Source organism: Aquarana catesbeiana, linkage group LG09, assembly GCF_042186555.1.
Source record: "Aquarana catesbeiana isolate 2022-GZ linkage group LG09, ASM4218655v1, whole genome shotgun sequence".
Taxonomy (NCBI): Eukaryota; Metazoa; Chordata; class Amphibia; order Anura; family Ranidae; genus Aquarana; species Aquarana catesbeiana.
This window is the reverse complement of record NC_133332.1, coordinates 119,154,498-119,168,650: the sequence shown is the minus strand read 5'-3', so window position 1 is coordinate 119,168,650 and position 14,153 is coordinate 119,154,498. Positions and strand designations below refer to the sequence as shown.

Below are 14,153 nucleotides of genomic sequence, written 5' to 3'. Positions count from 1 at the left end.
CTCAGAACCTGTGTAATTCAAAGGTGTTCGGGTTTAAAGGGATGAGGTGGCAACTCTACCCTTACCTGGTATTGCGGTGGTCTTTGTTATGTGGTTAGGCTCAGGCTGGCGGAAGGGAAGGGAAGAGAGAAGACTCAGTCCTAATCAAAAAAGGGCTAGTACAATTAGGAGGGAAGCCAACGCCCATCCACACAAAAGGACACTTTTAAGCTGGCTACACATCATGCAATCCTCTGCAGATTTTTTTCTCTCAGATTTACCAGTACCACACAATACGAGGCCAAATCTCAAGAGCCTCAATTTGTATGCAATCGGGCAGGCCCCTGCACTACATGGCCCCTGCAAATCTAAAGTAAATCAGACAACAAAAGCTGCACAGTGTGTATGGGGTCTTTAGAGACACGAGAGCAAGAAAAAGACAAAAACGTTTTATAGAGATTGACAGACCTGGAAAGAGTTTCATAGGAGAGAAGACATCATGCAGTCCCAGCTGCTGGATCCGGACTCCAAAGCAGGCATGCCACAAGAGAATTGTTGTCTCTGATTAGAGAACACCTCGATCCCAAAAGACCACCAGAAGGGGTTCCCCACCTTGTTGGTGCGTTTAGCAGCCTAAGATGTGGGACTGCCTGCTGGGAGAGGCTTGAACTCAGAGGGACTCCGACATAGGTAAGAGCTTATCCTGAGTGTAGGTGTTGATCTTTGAGGACAAAAGGGAGAATGGGGGAGGTAGCTCTCTCTGTCAGACTTTTATAGAGGTCCTGTGGGTGGATATAGGGGCGGAGCTATATCATATGTATGCTGCCATGTTGGCGTCAGGAAAGGACATGTCCCAGGCTAGCCTGAGCATGATCCCGCCCTTATCCTCCAAGCATCACCATGGTACGGACTGCGCCATTGGGCTTGGGTCAAGAGGGGAGGGTAGGCGGGGACAACGCCACCCATGCGACCCGGCCAGATGGTCTCTCCCTTCACAGACCCCGGCAGGAAGCGTCCCAAAAGGCCTGATCCCGCCAGGGATATACAGACCAAACACACATGCGCAACACTGCTGGCACGCACGAGCCAAGGAACAACAGAAGGGCCCAGAACAGCCCGTCACACCAGGACAAGCATCCGAGCAATGATGAATTGGAATCGCGCATGCGCGAGGGAGAGCCCCCACCTCGCACGGGCGACCCGAATGCAACATAACACACATGGCGTCAGTCACAGTGTGGGAGAATAGCGTTTCACATCAAGAAGGGAACATAAGGTGATGCCAATCCCACTTGTCCCCTAAAGCCTGAGGCAAGGGGGGACTAGAAGCCCAGCCGCACGCCAGGAGCCAACCCACAAGAAATCCTGGGGTGGCACTCACATGGCGTAGCCAGGGGCGGCATGGACATATAGGATTGCAACTCCCGGAGGGAGTTTTTTTTTTCATATCCAGATATGTCTGAGTGCTTCTCCTGAGGAAGTGAAGCGCGTCAAATTTATTAACATAACATGGACAAATCTGGCTCATGCAAGGTTTTTACAAATGTGTATACAGTAATGTGACGTGTGTACTTTTACTGTTGATACATTATGATACTCATGTTTTGATATGTGTGAATTATTTCTGTAAACAATATGTTTTTATAAAAATAATTTTTTTGTGATGTGACTCACAAAGGCCCTTGGGCTAGAAGTAGTTGTGGTGTATGTATATTGTATATAGTGTGCGTTAACATCCATATACATTGTATATAGTGTGTGTTACATCCACATACATTGTATATAGTGTGCGTTACATCCACATACATTGTATATAGTGTGTGGTACATCCACATACATTGTATATAGTGTGTGTTACATCCACATACATTGTATAAAGTGTGCGGTACATCCACATACATTGTATAAAGTGTGCGGTACATCCACATACATTGTATATAGTGTGCGGTACATCCACATACATTGTATAAAGTGTGCGGTACATCCACATACATTGTATATAGTGTGCGGTACATCCACATACATTGTATAAAGTGTGCGGTACATCCACATACATTGTATATAGTGTGCGGTACATCCACATACATTGTATAAAGTGTGCGGTACATCCACATACATTGTATAAAGTGTGCGGTACATCCACATACATTGCATATAGTGTGCGGTACATCCACATACATTGTATATAGTGTGTGTTACATCCACATACATTGTATAAAGTGTGCGGTACATCCACATACATTGTATATAGTGTGCGGTACATCCACATACATTGTATAAAGTGTGCGGTACATCCACATACATTGTATATAGTGTGCGGTACATCCACATACATTGTATAAAGTGTGCGGTACATCCACATACATTGTATATAATGTGTGGTACATCCACATACATTGTATAAAGTGTGCGGTACATCCACATACATTGTATATAGTGTGCGGTACATCCACATACATTGTATATAGCGTGCGGTACATCCACATACATTGTATATAGTGTGCGGTACATCCACATACATTGTATAAAGTGTGCGGTACATCCACATACATTGTATATAATGTGTGGTACATCCACATACATTGTATATAGTGTGCGGTACATCCACATACATTGTATAAAGTGTGCGGTACATCCACATACATTGTATATAGTGTGCGGTACATCCACATACATTGTATATAGTGTGCGGTACATCCACATACATTGTATATAGTGTGTGATTCATCCACATACATTGTATATAGTGATCGGTACATCTCCAGCTCACTCCAATATACGGCGAGCTGTAGCATGTATCCAGGGCTTCCCTGGGAAGTCACTATGTCCTCCAGGACAGAAAGGCTGCTCAATTCTTCTGTATTTGGGGAGTCGGAGCTCAGCACTCCTCAGTACTGAATCTGTCCGCTCCGGAGGTGTCTCCTCACAGCACACTCAGGCCGTCCTCGGCGTTCAGTCATCAGCTGTGCGCATGCGTGCTGGGCGCTGCTCAGTCTCGGCATAGGGAGGGCTGGAGAGCTTGGCCTGGGCCTGAGCCGGGGCTTCCTCGGCCTCACACAGTGCAGAGGGCGGCAGGAGAGCGGCAATCGTCTTCCCTGGCTGTGCTATGGAGCCCTAAGCTCGTCTGCTGAGGCCTTGTACTGGGGAGGGAGGAGGAGGAAGATCGGGGGAGCATCGCTGCTGCCATCATGGCTCAGGAGAAAATGGAGCTGGACGTGGAGATCCCCAACGATGGAAGCCTGAGGAGGTCCAATAGTGCCCCCCATATTAACGGGCTCAGGTGAGGCTGGGGGGCACTGCTGGGGATGGGGCTCTGGGATGGACTCAATGGGTTGTTGAGGGATGGAAGGTCCATCCTGAGCTGTGTGTAGGGACTCTGTACTTTGTACTGAACTGCCTTCCAGGGCCCCTGTGCTGCTGAGGCTGAATATAGAGAGGGGTTCATGTAGTCCTTACTAGAGGGACCATGGATGTTTTATACATAGTTATACTGCTCTATGTCAGATCAATGTAACTATGTATACACCATACCTGGCCGCTGCCCCTGGAAGCAGACACCGCTACTCCAGTCATCTCCACTTTTTTCCAGGTTCTACACAGGTACCATTCAGAGAATGCCTTGCATTTTGTGAATGGATGCAAAGTGTTCTCTGATTGGATGAGATAGAGGGGCAGGACGGTGATGTCACACTTTTCACCTCCTCCAATCACAGAATGGCTTCTGTGCCGAGCAGCCAGCCTCGTGTTCAATAAGCAGAGGTGCAGCCGCTCACCGTGGGACACAGAAGCTAGAGACGCAAGTAGCAATATGTACTTCAATGGTTTCCAGATTCCAGGGACATCGGCCAGGTATGGTATATACATAGCTACCAGCTTCCAGGGACATCGGCCAGGTGTGGTATATACATAGCTACCAGCTTCCAGGGACATCGGCCAGGTGTGGTATATACATAGCTACCAGCTTCCAGGGACATCGGCCAGGTGTGGTATATACATAGCTACCAGCTTCCAGGGACATCGGCCAGGTGTGGTATATACATAGCTACCAGCTTCCAGGGACATCGGCCAGGTGTGGTATATACATAGCTACCAGCTTCCAGGCTGGTTATGGTTCATTTGACCAGCTTTTAAAATCAGAGAGATTATTGAGCCATAAATCCAACACTGTCCTTGGAAAGGTGTAAGGGCGGGTTCACACCATTCCCGCACAGGAACACGCCGTGCATTTCACACCACATGCAAATTGCACTCTGTGATCGATCTGCAGCAGGTGTTAACTCCTTCCCAGCCAGTGTCATTAGTACAGTGACCGTGTATAGCAGGGGTCTCAAACTGGCAGCCCTCCAGCTGTTGCGTAACTACAAGTTCCATGAGGCATTGCAAGGCTGACAGTTACAAGCATGACTCCCTCAGGTAGAGGCATGATGGGACTTAGTTCAGCAACAGCTGGAGGGCCGCCAGTTTGAGACCCCTGGTGTATAGGATTATCACTGATCACTGCATTAATGTCAGTGGCAATTAGTCAGTTTCCCCTCAACTTTAGTTAGTGTCAGATTGGCCCCATGCACTTATGCCGTTACATTATAAGTCGTTGATTGCTGCCATTTGTAGTATAAAAAAATAATAAAAATACAGTATATATACCATTGTTTGTAGGCGCTATAACTTTCATGCAAACAAATCAATATTGGGATTTTTTCAAAGATCTGTAGCAGAATAAATTTTTGTCCAAAATATATGAAGAATTCCTTTTTTTTTTTTTTTGGCTATGTTTTGTAGCAGAAAGTAAAAAATAAAGTTTTGTTTGTTTTGTTTTAATTTTCGGTCTTTTTTTGCTTATATGGCAAAAAAACCCAAAAAAAACAGTGGTTATCAAATACCACCAAAAGAAAGCTCTATTTGTGTGAATAAAATCATATAAATTTTGTTTGGGTACAGTCCTGCATGACCGCGCAATTGCCAGTTAAAATAGAGCAGTGCTAATAGCAAAAAATGGCCTGGTCGTGAAGGGGGTAAAATCTTCCAGAGGTCAAGTGGTTAAAAGGCTAAATCCACCTTTTGCAGAAAAAAATGTATTAAAAAAAAAAAAAAATCATATACACCTACAAAGTATTGCACTCTCGATCATTGGATGCTGTTTGCGATGCCAAGCTCCTGTAGACTTTTTTGTTAGCTCTTCATTCTTATTGAGGTATTGGGCTTTCAGTTGGAGAGCTGTAAAAAGTGTCAATGGACTTCGAATGAGTGATCACGGTAATCCTTTGAGAACTACAAGTCTGCCTGTCCTGGTGGAAGATGGGACTTGTAGTTCTTCCATTCACAAGTCGATGTGGATGAATAATGCGGCTGTGCAAGTAGAGCCCTGCAAAACCATGCAAAATTCTAAAGTGCCTGTGGAAGAGAGTAACCCCCAACATGCAGTCATGTTGTGAAGTGTTTTGGGGATGGGGGAGTTTGCTTGGCACTCTGTTGCACCTTAAATATGGGTGTAACATGGGGTAAAAGGTTAGCCTTTAAGCAAGCTTTACTTTCCCATACTAATCTAAGCCCTGATTCACACCTATGCATTTTTAGTGCTTTTTGCAGATTTGCAGTACAGTCCATGTAACATGGTTTCCTACACGTTCTGTAGTGCAAATCTGCAAAATGCACTAAAAATGCATAGATGTGAATCAGGGCTTAGAGACAGCAAGGCATGCTTGAAGCAAGTCAGAAGAAGGTCAAATGCACATCGATGAATTCTGAATGCTGTCAGAAGCTTCTCAAAATGATGTCGTCAACACTGGTCCTTATAGTTCCTGGCGGTCCCTATACAGTTTGTTGAATCGAGGCCTGTTTGTGTATATTTCATTCCACTCTGCAGTCACCCTGTGCTGATGATGGCTTTAAAAAAAAATATATATATATATATATATTATAATATTTTTGATATACGGTATATAGATGGATGCATTTGCATTGAAAAGAAGAAACTTTTGATTAGTGTTCTTTTGGTGCAGCACGCTAAACATAGTCTGTTAAGCCCTTGTTCAGTAAAGTGTTCTTGTTCTGAAAGGACAACCATACTTTTTGTGCCGTTATCCTTTATTTCCCCTCCTTTCCTCTGTTTTTATAGTCACCTGTCTACGCTCTTGCGAGTTTCTTGGCTGCCAACTCTCCAGCCATCTTAGTTGATAGAAAATCCTATTCTTCCCTATGTAGAAGCTGTCTATTGTTTGTTCTAGGGATAGACGGCCTCTCATTACTTTTTCCCATGTATGCTGCAGAAATGAGTTTCAGGCAGGCTTGTGTGCGCACCAGTGACTGGCATTTCAGTGTATTACAAAAGTCCTGCATGCCGCATTTATGATGCGTTTACTAGCATTTTCTCATTCAAACCAGTTCATTGTAGTTTTTCACTTGTAAAGCACTTCCAAACACTTGTCCAAATGCACATGAGTTCATACATGTTAAAGTGGAACTCCCACTCAGACTTTTTAAATTTGGGTGTAACGTTTACTGTGGTCTGTGAGGAGTGAGGAACTAAAGTAAAAATACGCAATAAAAAACAAAACAAAACAAAAAAAAACTGAGTTTTGCCGTTTGTTTTCGACCACACTGATGCAGAAGATGTGAAGGACCAGGATGGAATTTTCTTTTTTTTTTTTTTTTTTTTTTTTTTTTATTTTTGTTGTTTTTTTGCTTTTTGTTCGGTAAAGTCTATTCAATTGAAAATCAAGTGTTAAAGGTAGACGAAATCTTGAATTTCATTCGAACATACTGGGAATTGTCATACAAATTTTCATTGAAATTCTACTAGTGTATACCGAACTTCAGACTTCGGTTCCAATTGAACACATTTTACCTGTGTCCCGATATCAGTGGAGGTTACAGGGCTGTTTGTAATGGCTTTCATTCTATTGTGTACAGGAACAAAGGAGGTGTGATGTGTGCATTACAGGTGTTTTAATCTTTAAAATGGCTTTGCCTAGTAACAAGAAATGTAAAAGGAAAAATGCTTGCACAATGTAATGACTAAAAAAACATGTTAAAAAGGAAATGACCTAGTTTAGCAAAAGGCGACAGAGTTTATTCTATATTGCCACAGTCCTCTTTAGAGTTTATATACATCCTGCGTGTGAATGAGAAGGCAGATTGATCAGAACAGGGCTTCTGTGTATTAGGAAAGCTTTAATCTGCATAGTAATTTAATATAAAGTGCTGCACAACAACCTTTAGCTCTGTGTTGTTAATAATAATAATAATAATATTATAAAAACATTGTATGGAATCAATACGGTCAAAATATTTTTCCATACACTCTCGAACAGCCTTTCTCAACCTTTTTAGCACATAGGATCCCTTAAAATAACTTTCCTGTCTCAAGGAACCCCTTCTAAAATCACTATATCTACAACTCATGATGCATTAATGTGATGGTCAGCGGGAAGAATGCTCCTTATGCTTGTAGACATTGGGAAGAATTAACCCCTTACAGTAATCTTAAAAGATCAGTGGTGTCAGTGATAACTTATCTAAGAGGCAGAAATGGCTGAAGGAACCCCTAGCAACTTTTGGGAGGAACCTTGGTTGAGAAACCCTTTCTCTAGAATACATAATATGTATTATCCCCAGCAATAATAACAGTGATAGATGCATGAATATGAATACACCACTTATAACGTTTAGTAAATAATTATATTGATATGTATAATAAACAATATGTGTTCCAATAATCCTATATGCCATCCGCATCAATACTTCAAATAATACGTGCTTCAAAACTCTTTTTAAAATGTCTTTTTAGAATCAAGTTCAACATTTCTCTATATAGTGTCTTCTTAGCTCCTTCACATGAACTGGTGCCCAGTGAATTCCACCACCTGTCACACTGCGCTCATCTCAGCAGATTGACCTATTGTGTAAGAATAGGTCACATGCGCATTCCCCTGTAAGGGGTCTCATACACACTTCTAGATGTTTACGGTCCCCTCTTCATCAATCCCACTAAAGGTCTCAGCAGTATCGATGCTCCCTCCACTGGCTCCTTCACTCAAAAAAGAAAAACTTGCATATTGTTTTACCAACATACAATAAACTCTTTTTTAAAATTAAAAAAAAATATATAAAGTGCATTAAAAACAGTAGTACACCACGTTAGAAGACGTAAATAATCCAGCTACATGTCCCCTTAAGGCCATGATGTCACTAGGCTCTGCCTGATGTGTTTCGTCACAGGCATGTGACTTTGAAGTGACATCATGTCTACTCAGAAGCCGCTGTCAGATTGCTGGTTAAAGTTATGCTGTGGTCTTAGCCTTAAGCGGACATGTACCTGTATTATTTGTATGGCTTCTGAAGTGGAGCACTGCTGTTTATAATGCACTTAATTTGTAAGTGCAATGTTTTTGGGTTTTTAACCACATAACGACTGGCGCACACCAATGTTCTTTGGCTGAATGGCACGGACAGGCAAATGGGCGTACCTGTACGTCCCTTTGAATTTGGCGCAGTGCCATCGCGCTGTGATCGGGAGCTATGATCCGTGATGTGTCACACACAGCCCCTCCCCCCCCCCTCAGTTAGAATCACTCCCCAGGACACACTTAACCCTTCCCTAGCCCCCTAGTGGTTAACCCCTTCACTGCCAGTGTCATTTTTACAGTAATCGGTGCAATTTAATCGCACTGATTGCTGTAAAAATGACAATGGTCCCAAAAATGTGTCAATTGTCCGATGTGTCCGCCATAATATCGCAGTCACGATAAAAATTGCAGATAGCCGCCATTACTAGTAAAAAAAAAAAAAAAAAAACCATTATTAATAAAAATGTCATAAAACTGTACCCTATTTTGTAGACGCTATAACTTGATTGCAAACCAATCAATAAACGCTTGAGATTTTTTTTTTTTTTTTTTTTTTTACCAAAAATATGTTTTTTTTATATATTTTTTGGGGATATTTATTATAGCAAAAAGTAAAAAATATTGCTTTTTTCACCACAGAGGTGATCAAATACCACCAAAAGGAAGCTCTTTTTGTGGGGAAAAAAGGATGTCAATTTTGTTTGGGAGCTGCGTCCCACAAACGCGCTATTGTCAGTTAAAGCGACGCAGTGCCGAATCGCAAAAGTGCTCTGGTCTTTTGCCAGCCAAATGGTTCGGGGCTTAAGTGGTTAACAAAGAGTTTATTTGTATGTTGGTAAAACACTATGCAAGTTTTTCTTTTTTGAGTGGAGGAGCCAGTGGAGAAAGCATTGATAGAGCTGTGACATTTATTGGGATTGATAAAGGGGGAACCACAAACATCTGGAAGTAGTGTATGAGACCCCTTGAAGGGGAATGCACATGGTGACCTATTCCTACACAATAGGTCAATCTGCTGAGGTGAGTGCACAGTGTAATTTCTGGTGGAATTCACTGGCCACCATCGCATGTGAAACTGAGCATGTGCAGAGTGACTCCAAAGGCTCTGTCTTATGAGGAGATGATTTGGGAACAGTGGAAGAAGGAGAGGCGCAGACAAGATAGGATCAAACAGCCTTTTTACACAATACGAAGGATTAACCCCTTAGGTTCCACAGTGAGTAGAACAATCATGCTTTACTGCACATACAGACTAATTTTACTGTTGTGTGGGTTTAGTAACACTTTAACCACTTAAGGACCAAGCCTCTTTCTGAGATTTGTTGTTTATCAAGTTAGAAACATTTTTTTTGCTTGAAAATTACTTAGAACCCCCAAACATTATACATTTTTTTTTTTTCTAAAACCCTAGAGAATAAAATGGCGGTCCTTGCAATACTTTCTGTCACACTGTATTTGCACAGCGGTCTTACAAGCGCACTTTTTTTGAAAAAAATACACTTTTTTGAATTAAAAAATAAGACAACAGTAAAGTTAGCCCAATTTTTTTTATATTGTGAAAGATAATGTTACGCAGAGTAAATTGATACCCAACATGTCACGCTTCAAAACTGTTTTAAGTTACAGAGGAGGTCTAGGGCTAGAATTATTGCTCTTGCTCTACCGATCGCAGCGATACCTCACATCTGTGGTTTGAACACCGTTTTCATATGCGGGCACTACTCACCTATGCGTTCTTTTCTGCACGCGAGCTCGTTAGGATTGGGTGCATTTAAAAAATAATTTTTTTCTTATTTATTTTGTCTTTTATTTTTACACTGTTTAAAAAAAAAAAAAAAAGTCACTTTTATTCCTATTACAAAGAATGTAATCATCCCTTGTAATAGAAAAAAAGCATGACAGTGCCTCTTAAATATGAGATCTGGGGTCAAAAAGACCTCAGATCTCATATTTACACTAAAATTCAATACAAAAAAAAAATTGTCATTTAAAAAAAAAAAAGGCCCTTTAAGAACTATGGGCGGAAGTGACGTTTTGACATCACTTCCGCCCTGCATTGTTATGGTGACTGGTGGGGGCCATCTTCCCCTCACTCGTCTCCATGTCCAGCAAGGGTGAAGATCCCATCCCCTCTGCCGACGGATCCGTTAAGCGGGGGAGGGCACTGGAGCGTGGCGGGATGCTCTCTCCCGCCACCGATAAGTGAGCTCACGGCGAATTCGCAGCAGAGACCACTTTTATCTGAAACCAGACCGCTCACTGAAGAAGAAGATACTGGGGTTATGGCAGCTAGCTGCTGCCATAACAACGAAACTCCTCTTCAAACAGCCGACGTATAACGACGGTGGGCGGTCCGGAAGTGGTTAAGCTTTGACAAAAAAAAAAATGGAAGCTGATTGTTTTTATGCACAGCTGCACCAGATTTTGCACTCTCCAGTTTTAGTAAATCAACCTCATATTGTTTACTAATAGACTTTATAACAAGTGTTGCATTAATATTCGTGCACTTATCACAGTGATCATTGCTGGGGACAGTACATATTATATCATCTAGACTGTATGGAAAAAAAGATTTTGACGATATTGTTTGCTTATGATGTTTTTTAATATTATTATTCACATAGAAGGAACACAGAGTTGTTGCACAGCACTTTATATTAATTTACTTTAGTGCGTATGGGAAACGCATTACAGTGTGGGCAGCAACAGCAAAATAAGAGATAATCTCCGTCAGATAATCTGAGTGTATTGACAGTGGGGAATAGGTTGCACAGAGAATAATTTTGGCATAGTGCCTCTTGACTCCATCCAAAGGTGTCTCTCCTTTTTGCTCCTTTTGAATTTAGCTTTGTCACTCAGTTACACGATCCAATATGCAACTCCGTCTTTTTTTTTTTTTTTTTGTTATATTGCCACAGATTAGGTTAATTCTCAGCAATCAGACTTCATCTTGGGTCAAATTGTATCAATCAGGGCCACCAGGTTCTGTCCAGACCTCCCATGAGTTTGATTCCAAGGGTTTTATTTCCCTGTTCAGTGTTCTAGCCTCACTCCGGGTTTGATTTAACTTTAGTTTGTTTGGACCAAGCTGGTCCAAACAAACTATATCCTTCACTAACACGTGCCGGTTGTGAGCACTGTATAAACTATGTAGCATTAGCTACTGTACATTCAGTATACAGTACTGTGTTCTGGCAGCATTGCAGAGACTAAATTGCATACAGCGGCCAGAACACAGCACTGCATACTAAATGTAGCTGATAATGGAACTAAATCAAGTTGGGCTGAGCTCTGATCAGCCATTCATAGAAAGCTTTGTATTTTTATGAAAGAATACATAGCTACCACTGATAGGCTGATGTTATGATTATGATGTAATTTGCCCGCCTCTATCTCAGCCAGTCAGAGGAGACCCTGTATTCACTCGTAAAATATAAAACTTACTGTGAATGATTGGACATCGCTCAACCCCATTCGATTTTTTTTTTTTTATTTTTTTTTTTGTCCAAGAATGGGACAGAAAGTCCCCATACCACTGTTGGAACACAACGCTGTATACTCTACGTAGCTGATGCTACACACAGTTTATACAGCATGCGCAACGAGTGCATCTGTTGGTGAAGGAAATAGTTTGGTTGGACCAGCTTGATCCAAACTATTTAAAGTTAAATTAAGCCTAGAGTTCATCTTTAACATCTCACGTTATCCTCTCAGAAGGTCTTCATTGTTCTTTTCTGGATTCTGGTGTACCCAGACTATGTAGTTCAATCACACAAATATAGTGACATCTGTGATGCTGTTTTGATGTTACATTTTGTAACAAGCTGGACTCCAGGAGTAGGAAGGTGGAGGAGGCCATGTTGGTACAACCTGCACTGCTCAGCACTAAACCTTTAGGCTTTAAGGTTTAAACATCCAAACAGCATCACAGATGTCAATATACTATATTTATATACACTCACTTTATTGCAAAAATTACTCTGAAATTCAAAACGTAGTGGAGTGTAATAAGATGTCTGCTGCCGTTGTTGTCAAACAATCTGATGGGCTCTGCTGGGCTCTAGCGTGCCGTGGAACACATGTTGGAATGCATAGCACAGTAAGTATTTTTTGGTGGGGATATGAATTCCGTTACACAATCTGATGGGTAGTGGTAATCTGATAGAAAACCGACACTACATGGATCGACATTCGTCCTGTTCAGCAGGGACTGCATGAATTTTGATCCATGTATGGGCTAGCTGGTTGTACCAGAGTCGACCTATCGATTAACTTGTGTACAATCAGCCAATTAGGTTTTTCCCGAATGATGAGTGCCGCTAGCTATAACCGGCAACACTGATCACAGTATTCTGCTGGCGGGGAAGGCTCCCTGTCGGCAGAATACAGTAGTGAGAGTAATTCCCTCTTCCACCTTTAAATGTGTGGATAGGGGAATTAACACTTTTTTTTTTTCCCTCCGATGGTTGAACAAAAGAAATGTAAAATGGATGGTCTACCTTAGTACAGCTTCTGTACTATGAGACTGTGGTTTTGTTCCAGTGAGTGTTCATAGCATTAGAGGGCAAAAAGAGAGGAGAGGAGAGGGGAATGGAAAGAATTCCCCAAAGGGGGTCCCGTGCCTCATGAGAGGAATGGGAACAGACTGCAGGGGTTCTCCTTAATAAGCTTTATTTGAAATATGTACATTCAAAAATCTCAAAACACAAAATGTTTACAATAGGTTGCATCAGATGCCAAAATAGACAACGTTGTCTGTTAAAAACCCATTCCAGGGGTCACGGCCATACTCATTCATTCACAGTTCACAACAAGGATATTGCACATATTGTAAAGTATTGCTAGAGGCTGAAGGGGTCCTGGGAAACCTCTGGGGAACCTGCAGATAAAGTGCTATGTGTCTCCCATTGGAACATCCAGGCCCATTATTTGCCCTGTAATGGAGGTGGATACAGAATTTAAAGTGTCTACTTGATATCTGTAACACTGCAGTGTAGTGGAACAGGGTACATACAATATCTACATATGACTGTATCTGCTCCACTTTAGTGCTTTATACATGGTGCCATAGAGCTACCCTGTTTCCCCGAAAATAAGACCTAGCGTGATTGTCAGTGATGGCTGCAATATAAGTCCTACCCCCCTAAATAAGCCCTAGTTAAAGTCCTTGTAGGTCTTATTTTCAGGGTAAGGCTTATTTTCGGGGAAACAGGGTAGGGCTTATATTGCAGCCATCGCGGACAATCACGCTAGGTCTTATTTTTGGGGAAACGGGGTATTAGTGGGCCTGGATGGCCGAAAGGGAGACACATGGCATACCCTGCAAGTGCCCCAGTGCTTTTCCAGGACCTTTTCAGCCCTAACCAAAAAAGCATTAGTGGAAATCGCAGAGGACCAAATACCCTGTTCCACTACACTACAGCGTTAGATATCAAGTAGACATTTTAAATTCTGTATCCGTTCCACCTCCATCACAGGGCAAATAATGGGCCTGGATGTACCAATGGGAGACACATAACACTTTTATCTGCAGGTTCCTCAGAGGTTTCTCAGGACCCCTTCAGCACCTAGCAATACTCTACAATATGTGCAATATCCTTGCTGTGAACTGTGGATGAATGAGTATGGCCATGACCCCGGGAGTGGGTTTTTAACAGACTATGTTGTCTATTTTAGCATCTGATGCAACCTATTGTAAACATTTTGTGTTTTGATATTTTTGAATATACATATTTCAAATAAAGCTTATTAAGGAGAACCCAGAGTCTGTTCCCATTCCTCTCATGAGGCACGGACCCCCTTTGGGGAGTTCTTTCCATTCCCCTCCCC

General features: G+C 42.0%; 1 protein-coding gene across 6 annotated transcripts in view; it reads left to right on the top strand.

The window, feature by feature from the left end:
• The first annotated feature begins 2,910 nt into the window (after positions 1 to 2,910).
• The window catches only part of LOC141108021 (PABIR family member 2-like), a 102,686-nt gene continuing 91,443 nt past the window's right edge, over positions 2,911 to 14,153 (top strand). For 3 of the 6 annotated variants that reach the window (XM_073599191.1, XM_073599190.1, XM_073599188.1), the window contains exon 1: positions 2,912 to 3,259. In XM_073599191.1, coding sequence (XP_073455292.1) covers positions 3,168 to 3,259 — 92 coding nt within the window. In that variant the 5' untranslated portion in view covers positions 2,912 to 3,167. Of the gene's footprint in view, positions 3,260 to 14,153 lie in introns of all 6 variants that reach the window. The other 3 variants (XM_073599192.1, XM_073599189.1, XM_073599187.1) reach the window with 2 other exon arrangements.